Source organism: Hydractinia symbiolongicarpus, chromosome 12 (genome assembly GCF_029227915.1).
Source record: "Hydractinia symbiolongicarpus strain clone_291-10 chromosome 12, HSymV2.1, whole genome shotgun sequence".
Lineage (NCBI taxonomy): Eukaryota > Metazoa > Cnidaria > Hydrozoa > Anthoathecata > Hydractiniidae > Hydractinia > Hydractinia symbiolongicarpus.
The window spans coordinates 12127967-12145868 of record NC_079886.1 but is presented as its reverse complement, the minus strand read 5'-3'; the positions used below and the strand labels follow the sequence as shown (position 1 = coordinate 12145868).

The following is a 17902-nucleotide window of genomic DNA, read 5'->3' as shown; positions in this document are numbered from 1 at the left end:
CAAATTTTGATTTTTGATTTTCAATTTAATTGAAAATCAAATGGCCCTAAGGGTACACGCATTGATCAGAACATCAGAAAATCAGAACAAATGAATGTAGACGGAAATAGTGTTAAATTATTAATGTTTCTTTTTTCTTCAGTTCAAAGAAAAAATAACTAAAAAAGGAAAATCTAGAATATATAACAATGTTTTACTTTTAATAAAAAATATCTTTCTTCTCTCTAAAAACAATTATGTTCGAGCTTCCTTTATAATTCATGAAAAAAAAAATGTGAAGCAGAAAACAATTTATTTCCAAAGTTATAGATGTGACATAGACATTTGACAATAAACGAACACTTGTATAAGAATAGCTTCTATTCACCAGTTTCAAGAACTTAAATAATTTTACTAGTAAGGATAGTAAGGATAAGAAACATTTTTTTTTAGGAAAAAAAGTTAAATGCACATATAAAAAAATTACAAATTGTTTAAAATTGCTAAGATATTTTCAAAAACATTGACCGTAACGGTCTCGTAAAACTCGTTACGGCAATGGGGGCATCGTAATTCCGTCCATTGATCCACACACGTGGAGCATCCAAGTACTTGTTTGCAACACATTGAAATTGCTATTGGTGAAGCACTTATGTCTTGACACACAACACACTTGAATGTTTCTTTTAAAGGTTCAATGAGTAGCGTTGATTTCAGCAATGCTCCGACATCTCTTGGTAGCAATATACTTTCTTGCAACATGGTCTTTATATATATATATATATATATATATATATATATATATATATATATATATATATATATATATATATATATATATATATATATATATATATATATATATATATATATATATATATATATTGCTAAATCGCCCTAATGTGGACAACTAAAGCAAAAAAAACTATCGTAAAGTGGACACGATCGTAATGTGGACATTTTTCGTGTCCACGTAACGTTTGCGCTAATTTCTAACCCTCTTTTGTTAACGCAGTCATAATGACATCTAATTGTCATTCTTAAGGGCCTAACAGAGTACTAATTAAGGTACTGTATGCATATTTTTACGCAGCGCAATTATTAAAAAATAGGCATATTGGATTTGGGGTATATATCTCTCTTTTGTAATTTTCGTACATTAGGTGGACACGATATATATCTTGCAATTCTGAAGCAGCGGGAGGCTATATCTCGGTCGTTTTGATGACGTGGTCTGTAACACAAAGGAGGCTCCTAATTATATTGTTTTTATGCAAAATTATGTCGGTATAAAAGATATATTGCAATTTTATTGGTTTGGCCTGCAAAAATACCGCGAAAATTTTCAGCACATATTCTCACCAGCCGGCATGCCGTACATCCATAATGGCACCTTTGTTTATCATGTGGATTGTCCTGTGGGAACGATAAAGTGTTAATTATTTTGTTTTTATGGAATTTCTCTGCCTTGTTTATGTGAATAAAGTAGATGAGGTAAACCCTATGTTATATTTCACCTCAATGTGCAGAAACAAGTAATATAATTTATCTGATTGCCAAGTTTCGCTCAGCTACTTTGCTAACTAGCCAGAAAAGAGTGGTTAGCTAGCTAATGTACGTTTCTATTTATGTAGTCAAACAAGTAGCCACCAATGTTAGTTATCGAAAAATCAAAAAAATATATAAGTGGCTAAGCTTTAGCTAAGTATCTGGCTACCTTTAGATGGATATATATTGCTATATTTCCTATGTTTTAGGGTTGTGTGAGCACTGAGAGTGGATTTAAGCTATCCATTTTGTTAAAAAAATGGCCAAGGTAGCTCAAGTTCAATACAATACTGTAAGTAGGAATTTAAATTTTGTTGTTGGACTATGTGTTCAGCATTTCTAATTCTTGCCACTTAGTGAAAGCTCTTTAGGAAACTGCTGTGTGTCACCTGAACATTTTAATTCTGTGATTTCATTTTTCTTGGTAACTTTCTCTTTCACCAGGCAACACAGAATAGCTATATATGACATGATATCCGGAGCTTTACATCTAGGATACAAAACTTTTTGGTGGCCACTAATCAACAGGATTGAATTTTCAGTTTTGCATGACTTAATTGAAAACATGTTAGTAGTGTTTTATTCTACGAGGGTGCCGATAAGCCGCATACGCCGTAAAAAGTGCGGGCGTTTTCCGGCTAGTTCGGCGTTTTGTAAGAAATTCGGTATTCGCCCGAAAAAACCCGCATAGGCCCGAACAATGCCCGAAAAACAAAAGGAAACAGACACTGATATGATTCATAAAAACTATAAAAATTAAAATAAACTTACTATGTGGTAGCGAAGTTCTTAAAAGAACTGTTTTTGATGGTTCTTATCGGCACCCTCTTTTTATTCTACAGACCAAGTAATTATATACCCTTCTTTGCCTCTGATTTTTTTAACATGAACTCAGGTATATATATATATATATATATACTTTAAATTTAATCAGAAATTAAATGCTTATATATTATTCATGCTTAGTAAGTGAGTGCGAGTGAGTGCAAACCATCCCGTAAGATTCACATTCAAATGAGGCTATTATATAGCTATTAGATTCAAATGTACGACTTTCTAATCTTGTGCAAAGTGATAAACATGTCACAACTATACATTCAAAACGAAAAGTAAATTTATTTTTTTCTTAATTGGGTGTAAAATTATTTCTGTTAAGTGAAATAAGTACTTTTATATGCCAGTATATTTACAAATGTACATGCTTCGAATATGAAAACTTGCTACCCATGTTGTTGTTTTCCAATTATCTCATGCTTTATGTTGAGCATTGACACCTTTGTGCTGTGGGGTGATGGTAGCAGTTTTAAAAATGGGTGGAATTTTGCTTGTTTCAAGGCACATTTTCCAGATTGTTGTGTGTGAAGTTGTAATTGTTGACTCGCATTTGGGATGAAAATTTCAACATATTAGTTTTAAGTATTTAAGGATATGTAAAGGAAATCTCTATATATGTGTCCACCTTGATTTTTAATATTTATATTTTTGATATGTCCACTTTAGGATGATATTTTCAATACATAAGTTTTAAGTATTCAAGAACATATAAACGAAATATTTATGCATATATATGTTCACTTTGAGTTTTACAATGATAATTTCGACATAACAGTTCTAAAATTTTTAGGGATATGTAAGAGAAATGTCTGCGTGTCCACTGACTCAACTTTTACAATGTGTGCACTTTATGATGTTTATCATTACTTATGTTACTTATGTTAACTTTTGAAGTTGTGGACGACGGACGTCAGTCACTTTTTTCTTTGTTGTTTTGTTTGCTCCATTCGTAGACTAAGTTTAGGTCTGCTTGCACATTTTCAATGTCACTTTCAGAGCTAACCTTCATTGTAAGTCTTGTATCATCTGCAAAGCTTGAGAGAGATGCGTCCTTTACAGAAAGATCAGGAAGATGAGCGGTCCAAGCGCACTTCCTTGTGGTACGCCAGAGATGACTTTTGTGGTGTGTGAGTGGTGACCGTTTACTGAGACGTACCCTTATTTTGACTTTCCCAAATTGAACTAGTTGAATGCTTTTATTTATGTATTTTATTGAAGACATTTTTAATAAAAAAAAGATTTATTTTGTTACTTTTAGGATAAAACTTTATTAGGATGTATATTTGACTAAAAGAAAGAAACTTGATTGTATTTTTTTGAAACTGTGGTGATTTGGTAACTGTAAGTGGTCTAAAAAATTGCATCTTGACACGTGGAGGACGGGGATTTTCTTAAAACTTTCCTAAGATTTTAAGGTTGTTGAGGCTCATTTTCTTATCAAAAAAGACATGTAATATCAAAAGAGATGCCTATGTATATGGTCATTTTAAGTTTTACGAGTTATGACTTTGACATATCTACTTTAATATATAGTTTTGGCATATAAATTTAACTTTCTTTAAGAATATCTAAAAAGAAATATGAATGTCCACTTTGAGTTTTAAAATTTATGTTTTTGATATGTCCATGTTAGGATGATAATTGGGACATATTAGTTCAAGAATATGTATAAAGGAAACGTTTATGTATATGTCCACTTTGAGTTTTAAAACTTATGTTTTTGATATGTCCACTTTAGGATGAAAATGTCGACATATTAGTTTTAACTATTTCAAATATGTAAAAAGAAAATGTATATGTCCACCTTAAGTTTTAAAATTTATGTTTTTGATATGTCCACTTTAGCATGATAATTTCGAGATAAAATTATTTTAAATATTCAAGAATATGTAAAGGAATTTCTATGTATGTGTCCACTTTAAGTTTAAAAATTTATGTATTTGGTATGTCCACTTTAGGATGATAATTTTGAGATAAAATTATTTTAAATATTCAAGAATATGTAAAGGAAATGTCTATGTATATGTCCACTTTAAGTTTTAAAATTTATTTTTTTGACATGTCCACTTTAGGATGATAATTTCGACATATTAGTTTCAACTATTCAAAAATATTTAAAAAGGAAATGTCTATGTATATGTCCACTTTGAGTTTTAAAATTTATGTTTTTGATATGTCCACTTTGGATGATAATTTCGACATATTAGTTTTAACTATTCAAAAATATGTAAAAAGGAAATGTTTATGTATATGTCCACTTTGAGTTTTAAAATTTATTTTTTTGACATGTCCACTTTAGGATGATAATTTCGACTAGTTTTAACTATTCGAAAATATTTAAAAAAGAAATGTGTATGTATATGTCCACTTTGAGTTTTAAAATTTATGTTTTCGATATGTCCACTTTAGCATGATAATTTTGAGATAAAATTATTTTAACTATTCAAAAATATGTAAAAAGGAAATGTCTATGTATATGTCCACTTTGAGTTTTAAAATTTATGTTTTTGATATGTCCACTTTAGGATGATAATTTCGACATATTAGTTTTAACTATTCAAAAATATGTAAAAAGGAAATGTTTATGTATATGTCCACTTTGAGTTTTAAAATTTATGTTTTTGATATGTCCACTTTGGATGATAATTTCGACATATTAGTTTTAACTATTCAAAAATATGTAAAAAGGAAATGTTTATGTATATGTCCACTTTGAGTTTTAAAATTTATTTTTTTGACATGTCCACTTTAGGATGATAATTTCGACTAGTTTTAACTATTCGAAAATATTTAAAAAAGAAATGTCTATGTATATGTCCACTTTGAGTTTTAAAATTTATGTTTTTGATATGTCCACTTTGGATGATAATTTCGACATATTAGTTTCAACTATTCAAAAATATGTAAAAAGGAAATGTCTATGTATATGTCCACTTTGAGTTTTAAAATTTATGTTTTTGATATGTCCACTTTAGGATGATAATTTCGACATATTAGTTTCAACTATTCAAAAATATGTAAAAAGGAAATGTCTATGTATATTTCCACTTTGAGTTTTAAAATTTATGTTTTTGACATGTCCACTTTAGGATGATAATTTCGACATATTAGTTTCAACTATTCAAAAATATGTAAAAAGGAAATGTCTATGTATATGTCCACTTTGTGTTTTAAAATTTATGTTTTTGATATGTCCACTTTAGGATGATAATTTCGACATATTAGTTTTAACTATTCAAAAATATGTAAAAAGGAAATGTTTATGTATATGTCCACTTTGAGTTTTAAAATTTATGTTTTTGATATGTCCACTTTGGATGATAATTTCGACATATTAGTTTTAACTATTCAAAAATATGTAAAAAGGAAATGTCTATGTATATGTCCACTTTGAGTTTTAAAATTTATGTTTTTGATATGTCCACTTTGGATGATAATTTCGACATATTAGTTTTAACTATTCAAAAATATGTAAAAAGGAAATGTTTATGTATATGTCCACTTTGAGTTTTAAAATTTATGTTTTTGATATGTCCACTTTAGGATGACAATTTCGACATATTAGTTTCAACTATTCAAAAATATGTAAAAAGGAAATGTTTATGTATATGTCCACTTTGAGTTTTAAAATTTATGTTTTTGATATGTCCACTTTAGGATGATAATTTCGACATATTAGTTTTAACTATTCAAAAATATGTAAAAAGGAAATGTCTATGTATATGTCCACTTTGAGTTTTAAAATTTATGTTTTCGATATGTCCACTTTAGCATGATAATTTCGAGATAAAATTATTTTAAATATTCAAGAATATGTAAAGAAAAATTTCGACTAGTTTTAACTATTCAAAAATATTTAAAAAAGAAATGTGTATGTATATTTCCACTTTGAGTTTTAAAATTTATGTTTTTGATATGTCCACTTTAGGATGATAATTTCGACATATTAGTTTTAACTATTCAAAAATATGTAAAAAGGAAATGTTTATGTATATGTCCACTTTGAGTTTTAAAATTTATGTTTTTGACATGTCCACTTTAGGATGATAATTTCGACATATTAGTTTTAACTATTTAAAATATGTAAAAAGAAAATGTATATGTCCACTTTAAGTTTTAAAATTTATGTTTTCGATATGTCCACTTTAGCATGATAATTTCGAGATAAAATTATTTTTAATATTCAAGAATATGTAAAGAAAAATTTCGACTAGTTTTAACTATTCAAAAATATTTAAAAAAGAAATGTGTATGTATATTTCCACTTTGAGTTTTAAAATTTATGTTTTTGTTATGTCCACTTTAGGATGATAATTTCGACATATTAGTTTCAACTATTCAAAAATATTTAAAAAGGAAATGTCTATGTATATGTCCACTTTGAGTTTTAAAATTTATGTTTTTGTTATGTCCACTTTAGGATGATAATTTCGACATATTAGTTTTAACTATTCAAAAATATGTAAAAAGGAAATGTTTATGTATATGTCCACTTTGAGTTTTAAAATTTATGTTTTTGATATGTCCACTGTAGGATGATAATTTTGACATATTAGTTTTAACTATTCAAAAATATGTAAAAAGGAAATGTTTATGTATATCTCCACTTTGAGTTTTAAAATTTATGTTTTTGACATGTCCACTTTAGCATGATAATTTTGAGATAAAATTATTTTAACTATTCAAAAATATTTAAAAAAGAAATGTGTATGTATATTTCCACTTTGAGTTTTAAAATTTATGTTTTTGTTATGTCCACTTTAGGATGATAATTTCGACATATTAGTTTCAACTATTCAAAAATATTTAAAAAGGAAATGTTTATGTATATGTCCACTTTGAGTTTTAAAATTTATGTTTTTGATATGTCCACTTTAGGATGACAATTTCGACATATTAGTTTCAACTATTCAAAAATATGTATAAAGGAAATATCCATGTATATGTCCACTTTAAGTTTTAAAATTTATGTTTTTGATATGTCCAATTTCAAATGATAATTTCGGCATTATTTTACTGACTCACTTGTATTACTTAATTCTCTTTAGAGAACGAAAAGAAGTAGAGCTAATGATGTTAAATCGCCAAGACAAACTGCACTATATTATTGTAAAAGGGGAACTGATCCAAAATCATTTGTAAAGAAATGGATTAATGATCACATTGGTAAATTTGTTATTTTTTTGAATAACTGTTATAACTTAACTTCTTAATGATTACAGAATAGATGTGTGGTAAACATATATTTGTAGGATATGGTGTGTTTACAACATTGCCCCTGAAACATCACCAGTTTGTCCTGCAATATCCTGGAAAAGTTCTCACAAGAAAGGAAGGAGAGAGATTAGAGCTAGAGTATCCAACTTCCTGTGGATCATTTATTTTCTTTATGGACAAAAAGTGGTATGTCGAATTGAGAATGCCTTTTGTTTTCAGTTTCATTTGGGGAGGCACTTGAAGTTGGATCACATTCACCTAATAGCTAAGGTGAAAATAGAAGGTCTTATTTAGGAATTGGAGTGTAGATGTGTTTTATGTAAGCTTGACGTACCAAAGTAGCACCAGGAAGTTAAGACTACTTAGCTTTTACATCAAATTACATATAGACATAAACAATTTCTGTTTTGGATTTTTTGCAATTTGATTTAAAACATCTTATGGTAAAGATAAAAACGAAACTACAAACAGTTCCCTTCTATAGTTCTCTATGTCTTAATATATTTTTTAAATTTTTAGTGTTGATGCTACAAATGAGACCAGGCTGGGAAAATATGTGAACCATTCAAGTCATCGGAAATATTTGAATTGTTATCCAAAATTGATCGAGGAGGGTGGAAATGCATTCATATGTTTGTTTGCTTCCTATGACATTCCTTTAGGAACTGAACTGCGATACAATTATGGAATTTCAGGGCTAGAATGGCAAAAGGTAGCACACAATTAACAAAATTTATATTTTCCTCTTTTGAGTATGCCTAAGCTTGTTGTCTGCAAGTATGTTGTATGTCAAACAGCTTTTATTTTGAACACAGCTTTCGGACATGTTTTAAAAAAAACTTCTAGGATAAAAGATATATACATATATGAAAGAACAGTCAAATAAAACTGTTTGTTTCTTGTAGGATCCAACACATAATATACCATTCAATTTAGAAGACCTAGTTTCAGATAGGCTAGTAAGTTTTTATATTACATGTAATAAATAGTAAGTGTGCATATAATAAGGTCGTCCATTAGCAATATGTTTTATCCATTTTCTAGTTTCTTGGGATCTTCCTTTTCTATGATATTTGTTGTTTCAGGTGTTGAGTAAGAACTTGACCTTGGTCCAAGGCAAGAATAACTTGACCTCTGATGTCATTGCAAAAAAGGTAAACGTGATAAAAAATAAGACACAGTTGATATAGCAAAACGAATGTTGTTTTTTGAAATGTGAACACTGATAATATCTTCTTAGAAGGAGGATAATGACGAAAATGTGGGTATCATTACAGATATTCTCAAAAAATTGCTTGATGATGTGGTGGCAACTCAGGTGATAAACTTGTTATATTTTCTAATTTTATAAAAAATTCAATGTAAATTGAAGTATGTAAAGTGGTAAAGCTACTACATTTTGCTGTTTAAGGAAAAGCATCACCTTATTATTTTTTAAAGGCCAGGTACAAAATCCCAGTTGAGCCATGGGCTGCCAAGTAAAAATGATTTTTTTTATTAGAGAATTGAATCTTTACATACCTGGTTCTTTTAAAATTGTTATTTTTGATTCAAAGCTTCTAAGACTCGTTTTCAGAGTGGCTGCTAAGAAATACAAGCTTTATGAAACATAGCACACAATCTGTTCTAGCATAGGAATAAGACAAACTTTTTTAAAAAATGTTGTAAATTGAGAGTGCCAAATCTTAAACTAGTTCTTGTTAAATTTAACATTCTTTATTTTTAAGATGGAAAATATGGTGCCAGATTTTTCAGACAGTGAAGATGAGGGACTAAAATCAAGTGGCAACATGTATAATTTTTGTTTCTTTTTTCTTAATGTCACAGTGCTGGCAATGGAGAGTCTTGGTGTTATAAAGTTTAATATTATTTAAATTCTTTACGTCTTTATTTACTAGGTTAATAAATTTACTTCCCTTTATGGTAAGCCTATTTGAGTTTGGTGCACTATTCATGGACTTTTTAGTTTTGCTTTATTATTGTTGTGGTCATATATATTTCTATGATTACATTGACGGTTTACATAACAGAAATTACGGCACTAATGTTAAATTAATTTAAATCATAATTTGTTTGTGTTAGCATAATTGCTGATAACAATAAAAATGTTTGTTCTCCTTTTAGTCCATGGTTGAAGATTCTGAAGAGGCAGAAGATATTTCAGAGTTGGATACTTTGAATCATATTTCGTCTGTAAGTAATTTATAATTTTGCGTATTCAAGAAATTAAACCTAAACCTTTGTCCATATGAGGAAATCGGACTGGTATAGGCTTTTGTAATACATACTTTGTTGAATGTCATGCTTCCTAGACATAATTGCATTTAAAATTACTATCAATTATATAAATTTAAATGCTCTTAGGTCACAGTTTCAACTCCGATACAGACTAGAAAACTATCAGTTCAGTATAAGGTATGATAGGAACTTCAAAACAACTTCCACAATTTTAATTCATTAAAATTGTGAAAATGAACGCTGTAAAATTTTCATGGTGTAACATTTTTCATTATAAATCATAACGCCATAAATAGATTGAGTGATTTGTTTATTGCCGTCAAAGATACCAAACAACTGCTATTTTATAATTCAGTGGTCAATTCTCTAAGTTTATAATCTCGCGTGTTCGTTTTTAAATTGAAAGTCTCTAGACGCTTGTTTGCCATAATCTAGGAAGTATAAAGATAGCATAAATATTAATTGTATGCCATGAAAAAATTCTGCTAACTAAATTTATTCTCTTCCCTTCTTTAATTTAATTTAACTTAAAAGTAAAAGTCACATTTGTCTTGTTCATAGGCTTCAGGTGTGCAAACAAGTATTGATAAAGGTAAAGCTGCCATCTACATTAAATTAATTTTCTATTAAGCTCCAATGTGACTGATTCTTTTTGCATTTAGTGCAATGATTTTAAGTTGTTATTCGAATTCTGGGCCTTCAAAAAATCCTTCTGAATAAAGCATGTTCTCATATGATATATAACTGGATTTCCAAAAAGGACTCTGTTGTTGTAACTTAGAACTCATAACCTGCTCGCTTTTATTCGTAAATACTAACCCGCTCACCTTTATCAAGTCCCATTTTATAAACTGTTTTTATCTGTTTTAAAAAAGCCATACTGTGTCTGTTTTAAGTATTTATTTTAATTGGTCCATTGGCTAAAAAGTGTCCTTTGTTATTTTGGTTTCAAATAGGTTTAATTTTTTTAGACAATCTTGAGGTTGATTTTACTACGGACAGTCCATCCATATGTGAGGTAACTTGATAGCAGCTTAGTGTATGATATTCCGAAATTCCATACAATACTTTGTTATGCAAACGAGGAAAGTGTAAATGGATACGTAAAAATCAAAAGGTTTTTATCTTAATTGATCATAAGTATTTAAAGAAGATTTATGGTAAATAACACGTTATGCTATAAAATTACCCTACTAAAATAAATTGTTTAATGCCGATTCTTTCAGATTTCTGTGAAAAATGATTCCGGATTAAATGTTGAAGACGATATGGAAATCATTGATACAGACGAGGAAGGAAAAGTGGAGAACAGTATTGCTATAGAGGTAATGTTCCGTGGTCCTATAAGGAGAATGTTCGGTTTGCATAACTACAATCTTTGACGTTATCATTTTTTTACGCATAGTGTCATTTCTCTTTCTTAATCCCTGACTTTTTTTACGCAATCTTTAAAATCCAAAGTTAAAGTTAGGTTCCTTCTAATTATAGGGTTTATTGGTATTTTATGTCGAAAGTATTAATCATATTTTTAAGTATGTACCTCTTTAGCCTTCTAAAATACCCGATGTTGTGTAACTATTAGTTTGTTCTAGTTATAAAAAGCGACTCTATTTTATATATTATAATAAGGCCTAGAATTTACATCAAACGAACTAAAGGCGGCGTTTCATTTGACATTGGAAGGATATGACATGCCGTAGCAATCGAATCAAATAAGAATTGAACATAATGTATGTACATAATGTTGCGATTGACATCTTTCCTATAGCCTGATTTGTATCTTTATTAGAAGAAAGAAACATCTGTAAAGAAAAGCGCCAACGAGGTAGTGTTTATTTTTTGTTTATTTTAAAAGATCTTGACAAGATAATCCATAACTTCACTGGATGCTAAAAATGTATTCTTATGTTTTGCACTTGATATATTAACTTTTATAACCTTTTGCTTTTTTTACTAGAAAGTGGGAAAATCTGAGGAAAAAGAAGCCAAACAGGTAATTTTATTTTTTGTGTGTTTCGTTGACGCCGTTAAGTCACTGCATTTAAAAGTTGAATCCAGACTCTTTGCTGAAACAAGAATAACTGATGCTCAAGAGCTTCTTTTTGTAATATTGGCTTCTTTCCTAAATTGCTTATTTGAACCCCTTTGTCTCCGACAAATCTGATAAATCTGATGCTAAACATTTTGTAAGAATAAACGGTTAAGTAGCTTAGGCGTGATGTTTATTCGTAGATAAACTCAAGACCATTGAGACCCTGTTTTGTTTGCGATAAAAAGATCAAGCATTCGAAATTAAATAGACACATCACTTTATGTCATAAGCATCATCCAGATGTAAAGGATGCTTTGAACATGCCTCGAAAAGAAAGACTGAGAGCCTTCGCTAACTTTCGAAAAATTGGCATATATAATCATAATGTTAAAGAAATTGAGGAGGGCGGTAGAAATTTGTTGCGTGAAAAGCAAAACGATTCAGATGACCCACTTGTTATGTGCACCACCTGCAAAGGATTTTATGCCAAAACCTTTAAAGCTAGGCACAAGGCAGACTGCTCAAAGAACTCCTGTCAATTTCCTGTTACAATTGCTCTGGATTGTACTAGTGATGAGTCATGGAAGCTATCGGATGATCAATTTAAGCAGAGAATTTTGAACATCATCAGAGACGATGCCGTTGGTACTCTTGCCAAATCGGATCCCGTTATTTTGATGGTTGGTCATCGCCTCTATGGCAAAATAAAAAGAAGACTAAACAAAAAGATGGAAGTTGAACGGTCTGTTCGAAGCGACATGCGTCGTCTGGCACATGTTTATTCCAGATTTAAAGATAGGGTGTTGGAAGTACCAAGAGATTGTTGTAATGACAAAAACAATGCTGGTGACATGTTTCTGAGGGAAAATTTTGAGGTGCTGAAATATTCTATTGAATCCTACACTCATTCTGATTTGGAAGTTCAAAAGTCAGGACTTAAGGCAGCCTTGTACTACGTGTTGAAAGACGCCGCCGAAAAACTAATTGGTTATTACCTTGGTAAAAATAATGATGTTGATGCAGAAAAAATTAAAAACTTTTTGGTATTGCTGAAATTACGCAAAGATGAAATATTCGCTGACGCAACGTATGATTTAAACATGAGAAGGAATGTAAAAACTAAAAAACCTGCACAACTTCCAAACGAAGGCGATGTCCAACTAATTCGAGATTATGTGATTGAAAGGATACGCCACTTATCATCAGATCCATTTATCATCATGGACAGACATACGTTTGTTGAACTACGTGATTGTGCTTGCACTCGTCTTGTGCTGTATAATGGCCGAAGAGGTGGAGAACCATCGCGTCTAACCGTTACGCAGTGGATTGAAGCTGAAAAGGATGAATGGTTAGACAAACAGCGGATACAGGATATTGCAAAAGAAACTAACTTAAGCAGTGGGACAAAGATCACATTTCAATCGGGAAAAGGAGTCAACCATTTAGTTCCTGTTTTTATTCCTAAAGATACTGTTGCTGCAATGAAGTTGTTGGCTAACGAGCAAGTAAGGAAAGATGCTGGTGTCCTTGAAGAAAACTCATACATATTTCCCAGTACCCAAGGTTCTGATAATCATTGCTCTGGATGGCATAGCTTAGATAATGTTTGTGCAAAACTTCCAATTGCCAACAGAGAAAGAATTAGTGGTACAAGTAACCGACATCGCCTTAGTACCTTAATTGCTGGTTTAGGTCTATCAGAGTCCGATATGAGTTTGGCCTATGATCATTTTGGGCACAGTGAGAGAATTAACAAAACGATATACCAAGCACCAGCTGCTCATCGACAACTATTGTCAACTGGGAAACATCTATCTGTCCTTGATAATGGTGAGCTGTTTTTCTGTAGTCTATTCTTGTGTATCAATTTTTTAAAAGTGAAACAAACGCATATCTTCTTATAGCGCAAAGTATAAAGAATGACAATAACTTCGAGAAAAAGGGTCCTAACTTAGTTGAAGAAAATGAAAAAAAATTTAGAGGTAAAACTTAGAATTATGGCTGTTCATATTGGCATACTTCTTTTCCTTGTGAGCAGTCAAACAAGAAATTTAATTTTGAAATTCTTCCAAAGTAAGTTCTTTTGACTCTTCATTCTATTCAGGTCTAACTTGTTCGTAATTACCTACATACAGGCTTGAATTACGTTGTAAATGTATTTTGTAGATGAAAATGCTGAAAAAGACACAAGTAAAGCGAACACTGTAAAATTACCGAATAAAAAGAAAATGAAGAAAAGTGTACAAGTGGGAGAAAAAAGACAAACTCATCGAAACGATACATTTAAAAAAGAGAAAACTTGCGGTTAGTTCATTGCGTAACAATAAGATTTTATTCACAAAATATTATGTATTATTGGAAACATTTTCGTTTTTGAATCATTAGAGCCTTACGTTGCAAATAAAATGTTTGTTTTCAGAACAGGGCTTCGAATAAAAGCCCCTATGTAAACAAAATTTACGTGAAAAACCAACCTATTCGACTTAGATGGTCAATAGCGAAAACACGATCTCAGATTTATAGTGACGTCATAAAACATCACACATAATATTTGTTACTAGGGAAGGACAGTATAAATAGTCAATTTTTTTAGTATTTCTGTTGTGTAAGTTAACTTTGTTACAATACCTGATTGCAAAATGACTGAAAGCCGTTTTCCTTTTAGCACCCACGAGAAAGTATGCACTTAGAAAAGAAAAGAACGTTTCTCAAAGTATGTCTTGATTTCCATGATTTTGTGTTTTCAAAATGATATCCTGTGTTGTTTGTTTTTTGTCAGCATTTAACTTCTTTATAAACAAGTTACTGGTTGTTTGCAAAGTGATGCTTTATATTCTGATTTTCCCTAATTTTTTCCTGATTTTTCAATAAAGTTACAATGTTTTTAACGGTTTAGAAACATCTGAAGAATCCAAACATTTTACAAATGTGAACGATGATGAACCTTCTGAATGGTCTGAATCAAGTGAAGATAGCGAACTCGAGAATTCTGTAAAATGCACTGGTGAGGTTTTGTTAATCAACAATACTGTATAACTCCTTACTAAGAAAAATCAAAAAGTACCATATTTTTTAATTTCTTGGTCTGTCTATATATAGTATATGAAATTGCAAAAATTAGTTGATTGTACTTACCGGTGATAAACAACAGCTAAAAAGAATAATATCTTAAAAATTGCTGCGTAATTGCCGAAAATGAAAATATTGCTAAAGTGGAATATTTTGCGTCAAATAAATGAAATTATTGTACTTGAACACGAAAGTTTATTTGATACAACTCGCAGACAGCTTAGATCCGAAATCATCGTATCCGTTTTCACAATATTTATTTCCATATTCTTGAAATTGGAGTCCGAAAATATACAGAAACTAATAAAAAGAAATAGATTATCTTAATCCCTATAATACTTAATAATTATTAATTCGCTATTCGTCGTTAGCCCGTGGAAAATCCACGGGTTCGCCCGTCCTTTTTATACCGCATTGCGTGCTTCTCGCTATTGCGCAGCTAAGCTACCATTTTGCGTGACAGACAGACAGACAGACGTAAACGGGTATTATAATATAGATAATTAACCTTTTTAAAATATGGAAAAAAATTCATTAAAGAAATACTGAAATAAAGAAATGAAAATGATAATAAAGATGGCGGAATTAATGTTTGCGAATTTGTTTTCACAAACCAAAATTCCACAAATTACCAGACAAGGGCGGACATCCGCAAAGTTGAGATTCCAACAATCTGATTAAAGATTTTCAATTGCAACTAAATGAGACTATTCGTAACTTTTTTATTTCGCATATTTCATACAATTTTTGAAAGCATCCATCCGCAAAAATTGCTTCCGCGACAATTTCTTCTCTTCTATTGGAGGACGAAATAAGAATGAAATCATTGAAATTTGTATGCCCTTTTCGTGTATAAATTAATCTTGTAATGTTTTCTTTTACAGGTCAACAAGAAAGAAAATACATTCAATGGTCGTCAGAGCAAGAGGATAAACTATACAAAAAATTTGCAAGACATATAAAAAATAAAAAAAATGGATGGCCTTGTATGTATGACATGTATGTTTTTCACTAATTATGAAAACATGTTTTTGAATATCTAATATTTGTGTATGTGTAGGCTCTGATGATCTGAAAAAATTCGCCAACGAGGAAGGAATTACTGTTGGAACTGTTCGAAATAAAATTAACAATGAAAGAGGAAAAATAGCACGACAAGCGGAAGCGAAAAAAAAGAAAATGAACATTGTTTAATTGTGATAGAGCTTTGGTTTCTTTTATTTTTATTATTTTTACGTTACCATAAAAGTACATGTTTATAATTATTTATTATGTTTACAAAAGTACATTTATAAAAACATGTACACTATACATGTTTTTATAAATAATGTGACAGCTTTTATCATCATCAAATTTTCTTGAGTATACTCTAAAAAATTCAAGTCTAAACAACACATCACTCCGTCACCCCTTAGACGGGGAGAAAGGCAAGAAAAAGTGTTAAAGTCACGAGGATAATTTCTATACAGGTTTCAATCATGTTTTAACAATCAAAATGTATGATCAACGATAATTTAATTCAACTCTCCCCCCTCTCCCATGAAAAATATTTTGAACTGTGTGGTTTTCATAACTGTATGTGATAAGAAAACTGGCTCTCATAAGTGAAGTATATCTTTTAAGGGGATTAATTTTCGCGGGTATTAAGTTTCGCGGTTTTTTCGGAGTTTTTCCAAAAACGCGAAAATACGTCGCCGCGAAAAGTTTAAATATCCCTGATCTGGGAAATTTCCAAATCGGCCTGATACAAAAGACAATGATGTATAACTTTCTCTGGGACATTTTCCTTTCTCTTCTGTATGTTGTTTCGAAATAACTCACCGGAATAGTTGTTTTTCCAAATTTGCATAATTCGCAAAAATAAGTTACCGCGAAATTTTCTTCAACACTAAATTTGTGAAAATAAATTCCCTTTTTTCCCGCCAAATTCTAGTAAAAAAAAATTCTGCGAAAATAAGTCCCCGCGAAAATTAATTCCCTGAAGGTATCTTGTTTACACAGTTATTTCTCGTTTATTCGTGATATAGTTCGTACAAGGTGATACATTTAGGAAGGTTTAAGGCGTTAAACAGATTATCATTTAGCGTACGTTTCTTGATTTCTCAGTCCTTCCTTACGCAGCCCCATTATATAACTAGTGTCAAATGAGAAAAAGGAAAAGGAAGTTAATTTCTGTGGAATTAGTAAGATATAACTGCTTGGTTATCCAGGTTCGTTTATTTAAATTCGAAGAAGCAGCAAATGATTAATCGTTTTTTGTTTTTTTGTTTGCATATAAAAATGTATGAAAATACTGAATTTTATGTGTTTACCCTTTTTTTTCATTTTTACCCTTGTTCTGTTGTTTTTAATAACGCATATTATAGATTTAGGTGTTCTTCTTTCTTTTTTGATTTTTGTTATGTTCAAAGGAGTCTATTACTACGCATGTCATGTGTTTGGAAGTTTCAGGAATACACTTTTATTTTGACACTCTTAGTTTTGTATCTTTTTAAACAAACCCAGCAGCCTTAAAAACCTCAAAATCTTAAAAAAATTTAAGGAAAATTTATAACCCGTAGTTACTACATCATAGCAAAAACAGTATAAGTTGTGTTCGTTTGCAAACTACAAAATGTCTTGAAAGGGTTTTTTTTACTGATTGTATGCTGGGAAATCATGGCCTTTCCACTCAGTGACTCAGGGCAAAGAATATAGAATTCAATGAAAAGTCAGGGAAAAATTTGGTTTAAAAGCTGTATGTGAACCCTGTAAAAAACGTATCGGATCGAATACATGCAAAAGCAACAGTTTTAATGCCCTTAATGTTGCTTAAGATCCTCTTTACAAAGCGCAATTGTTGCATTCGTTGTTTGTTGGTTTTGTACCCACATAAACCACTTCCACGCATTTTGCTGCTTCATTAAGCTAGTTCTTAAATTGTAACCAAACTTTTGGTACAAATTCACATACTCTTAAATACATGTTAAGGATGCTATAATT

The 17902-nt window shown here is 30.4% G+C and overlaps 1 protein-coding gene across 7 annotated transcripts; it reads left to right on the top strand.

Moving 5' to 3' along the window:
• Window positions 1–871: 871 nt before the first annotated feature.
• LOC130622576 (uncharacterized) lies at window positions 872–17390 on the top strand. 7 transcript variants are annotated; one of them, XM_057438043.1, is made up of 24 exons: window positions 872–1473; window positions 1737–1819; window positions 7410–7527; window positions 7614–7764; window positions 8098–8290; window positions 8484–8537; window positions 8664–8732; window positions 8819–8896; window positions 9306–9370; window positions 9477–9501; window positions 9703–9771; window positions 9943–9993; window positions 10378–10408; window positions 10788–10834; window positions 11043–11141; window positions 11606–11641; window positions 11774–11809; window positions 12049–13681; window positions 13756–13833; window positions 14018–14155; window positions 14517–14564; window positions 14748–14855; window positions 15805–15906; window positions 15981–17390. In XM_057438043.1, the coding sequence occupies exons 2-24, from the start codon at window positions 1787–1789 to the stop codon at window positions 16112–16114; spliced, it is 3396 nt and encodes a 1131-aa protein (XP_057294026.1). In that variant the 5' UTR covers window positions 872–1473; window positions 1737–1786; the 3' UTR covers window positions 16115–17390. The 7 variants fall into 7 exon arrangements, with proteins under 7 accessions (XP_057294026.1, XP_057294029.1, XP_057294027.1 ...); XM_057438046.1 differs by lacking the exon at window positions 13756–13833; XM_057438044.1 differs by having other exon boundaries at window positions 872–1819.
• Window positions 17391–17902: the final 512 nt, after the last annotated feature.

Excerpts from the sequence above, each read along its gene's own strand:
- LOC130622576 (XM_057438043.1), top strand. The coding sequence starts at position 1,787 with ATGGCCAAGGTAGCTCAAGTTCAATACAATACT. Across the intron at positions 11,810-12,048 it reads AGGAAAAAGAAGCCAAACAG|ATAAACTCAAGACCATTGAG; the intron begins GTAATTTTATTT and ends GTTTATTCGTAG. Across the intron at positions 15,907-15,980 it reads TAAAAAAAATGGATGGCCTT|GCTCTGATGATCTGAAAAAA; the intron begins GTATGTATGACA and ends GTGTATGTGTAG.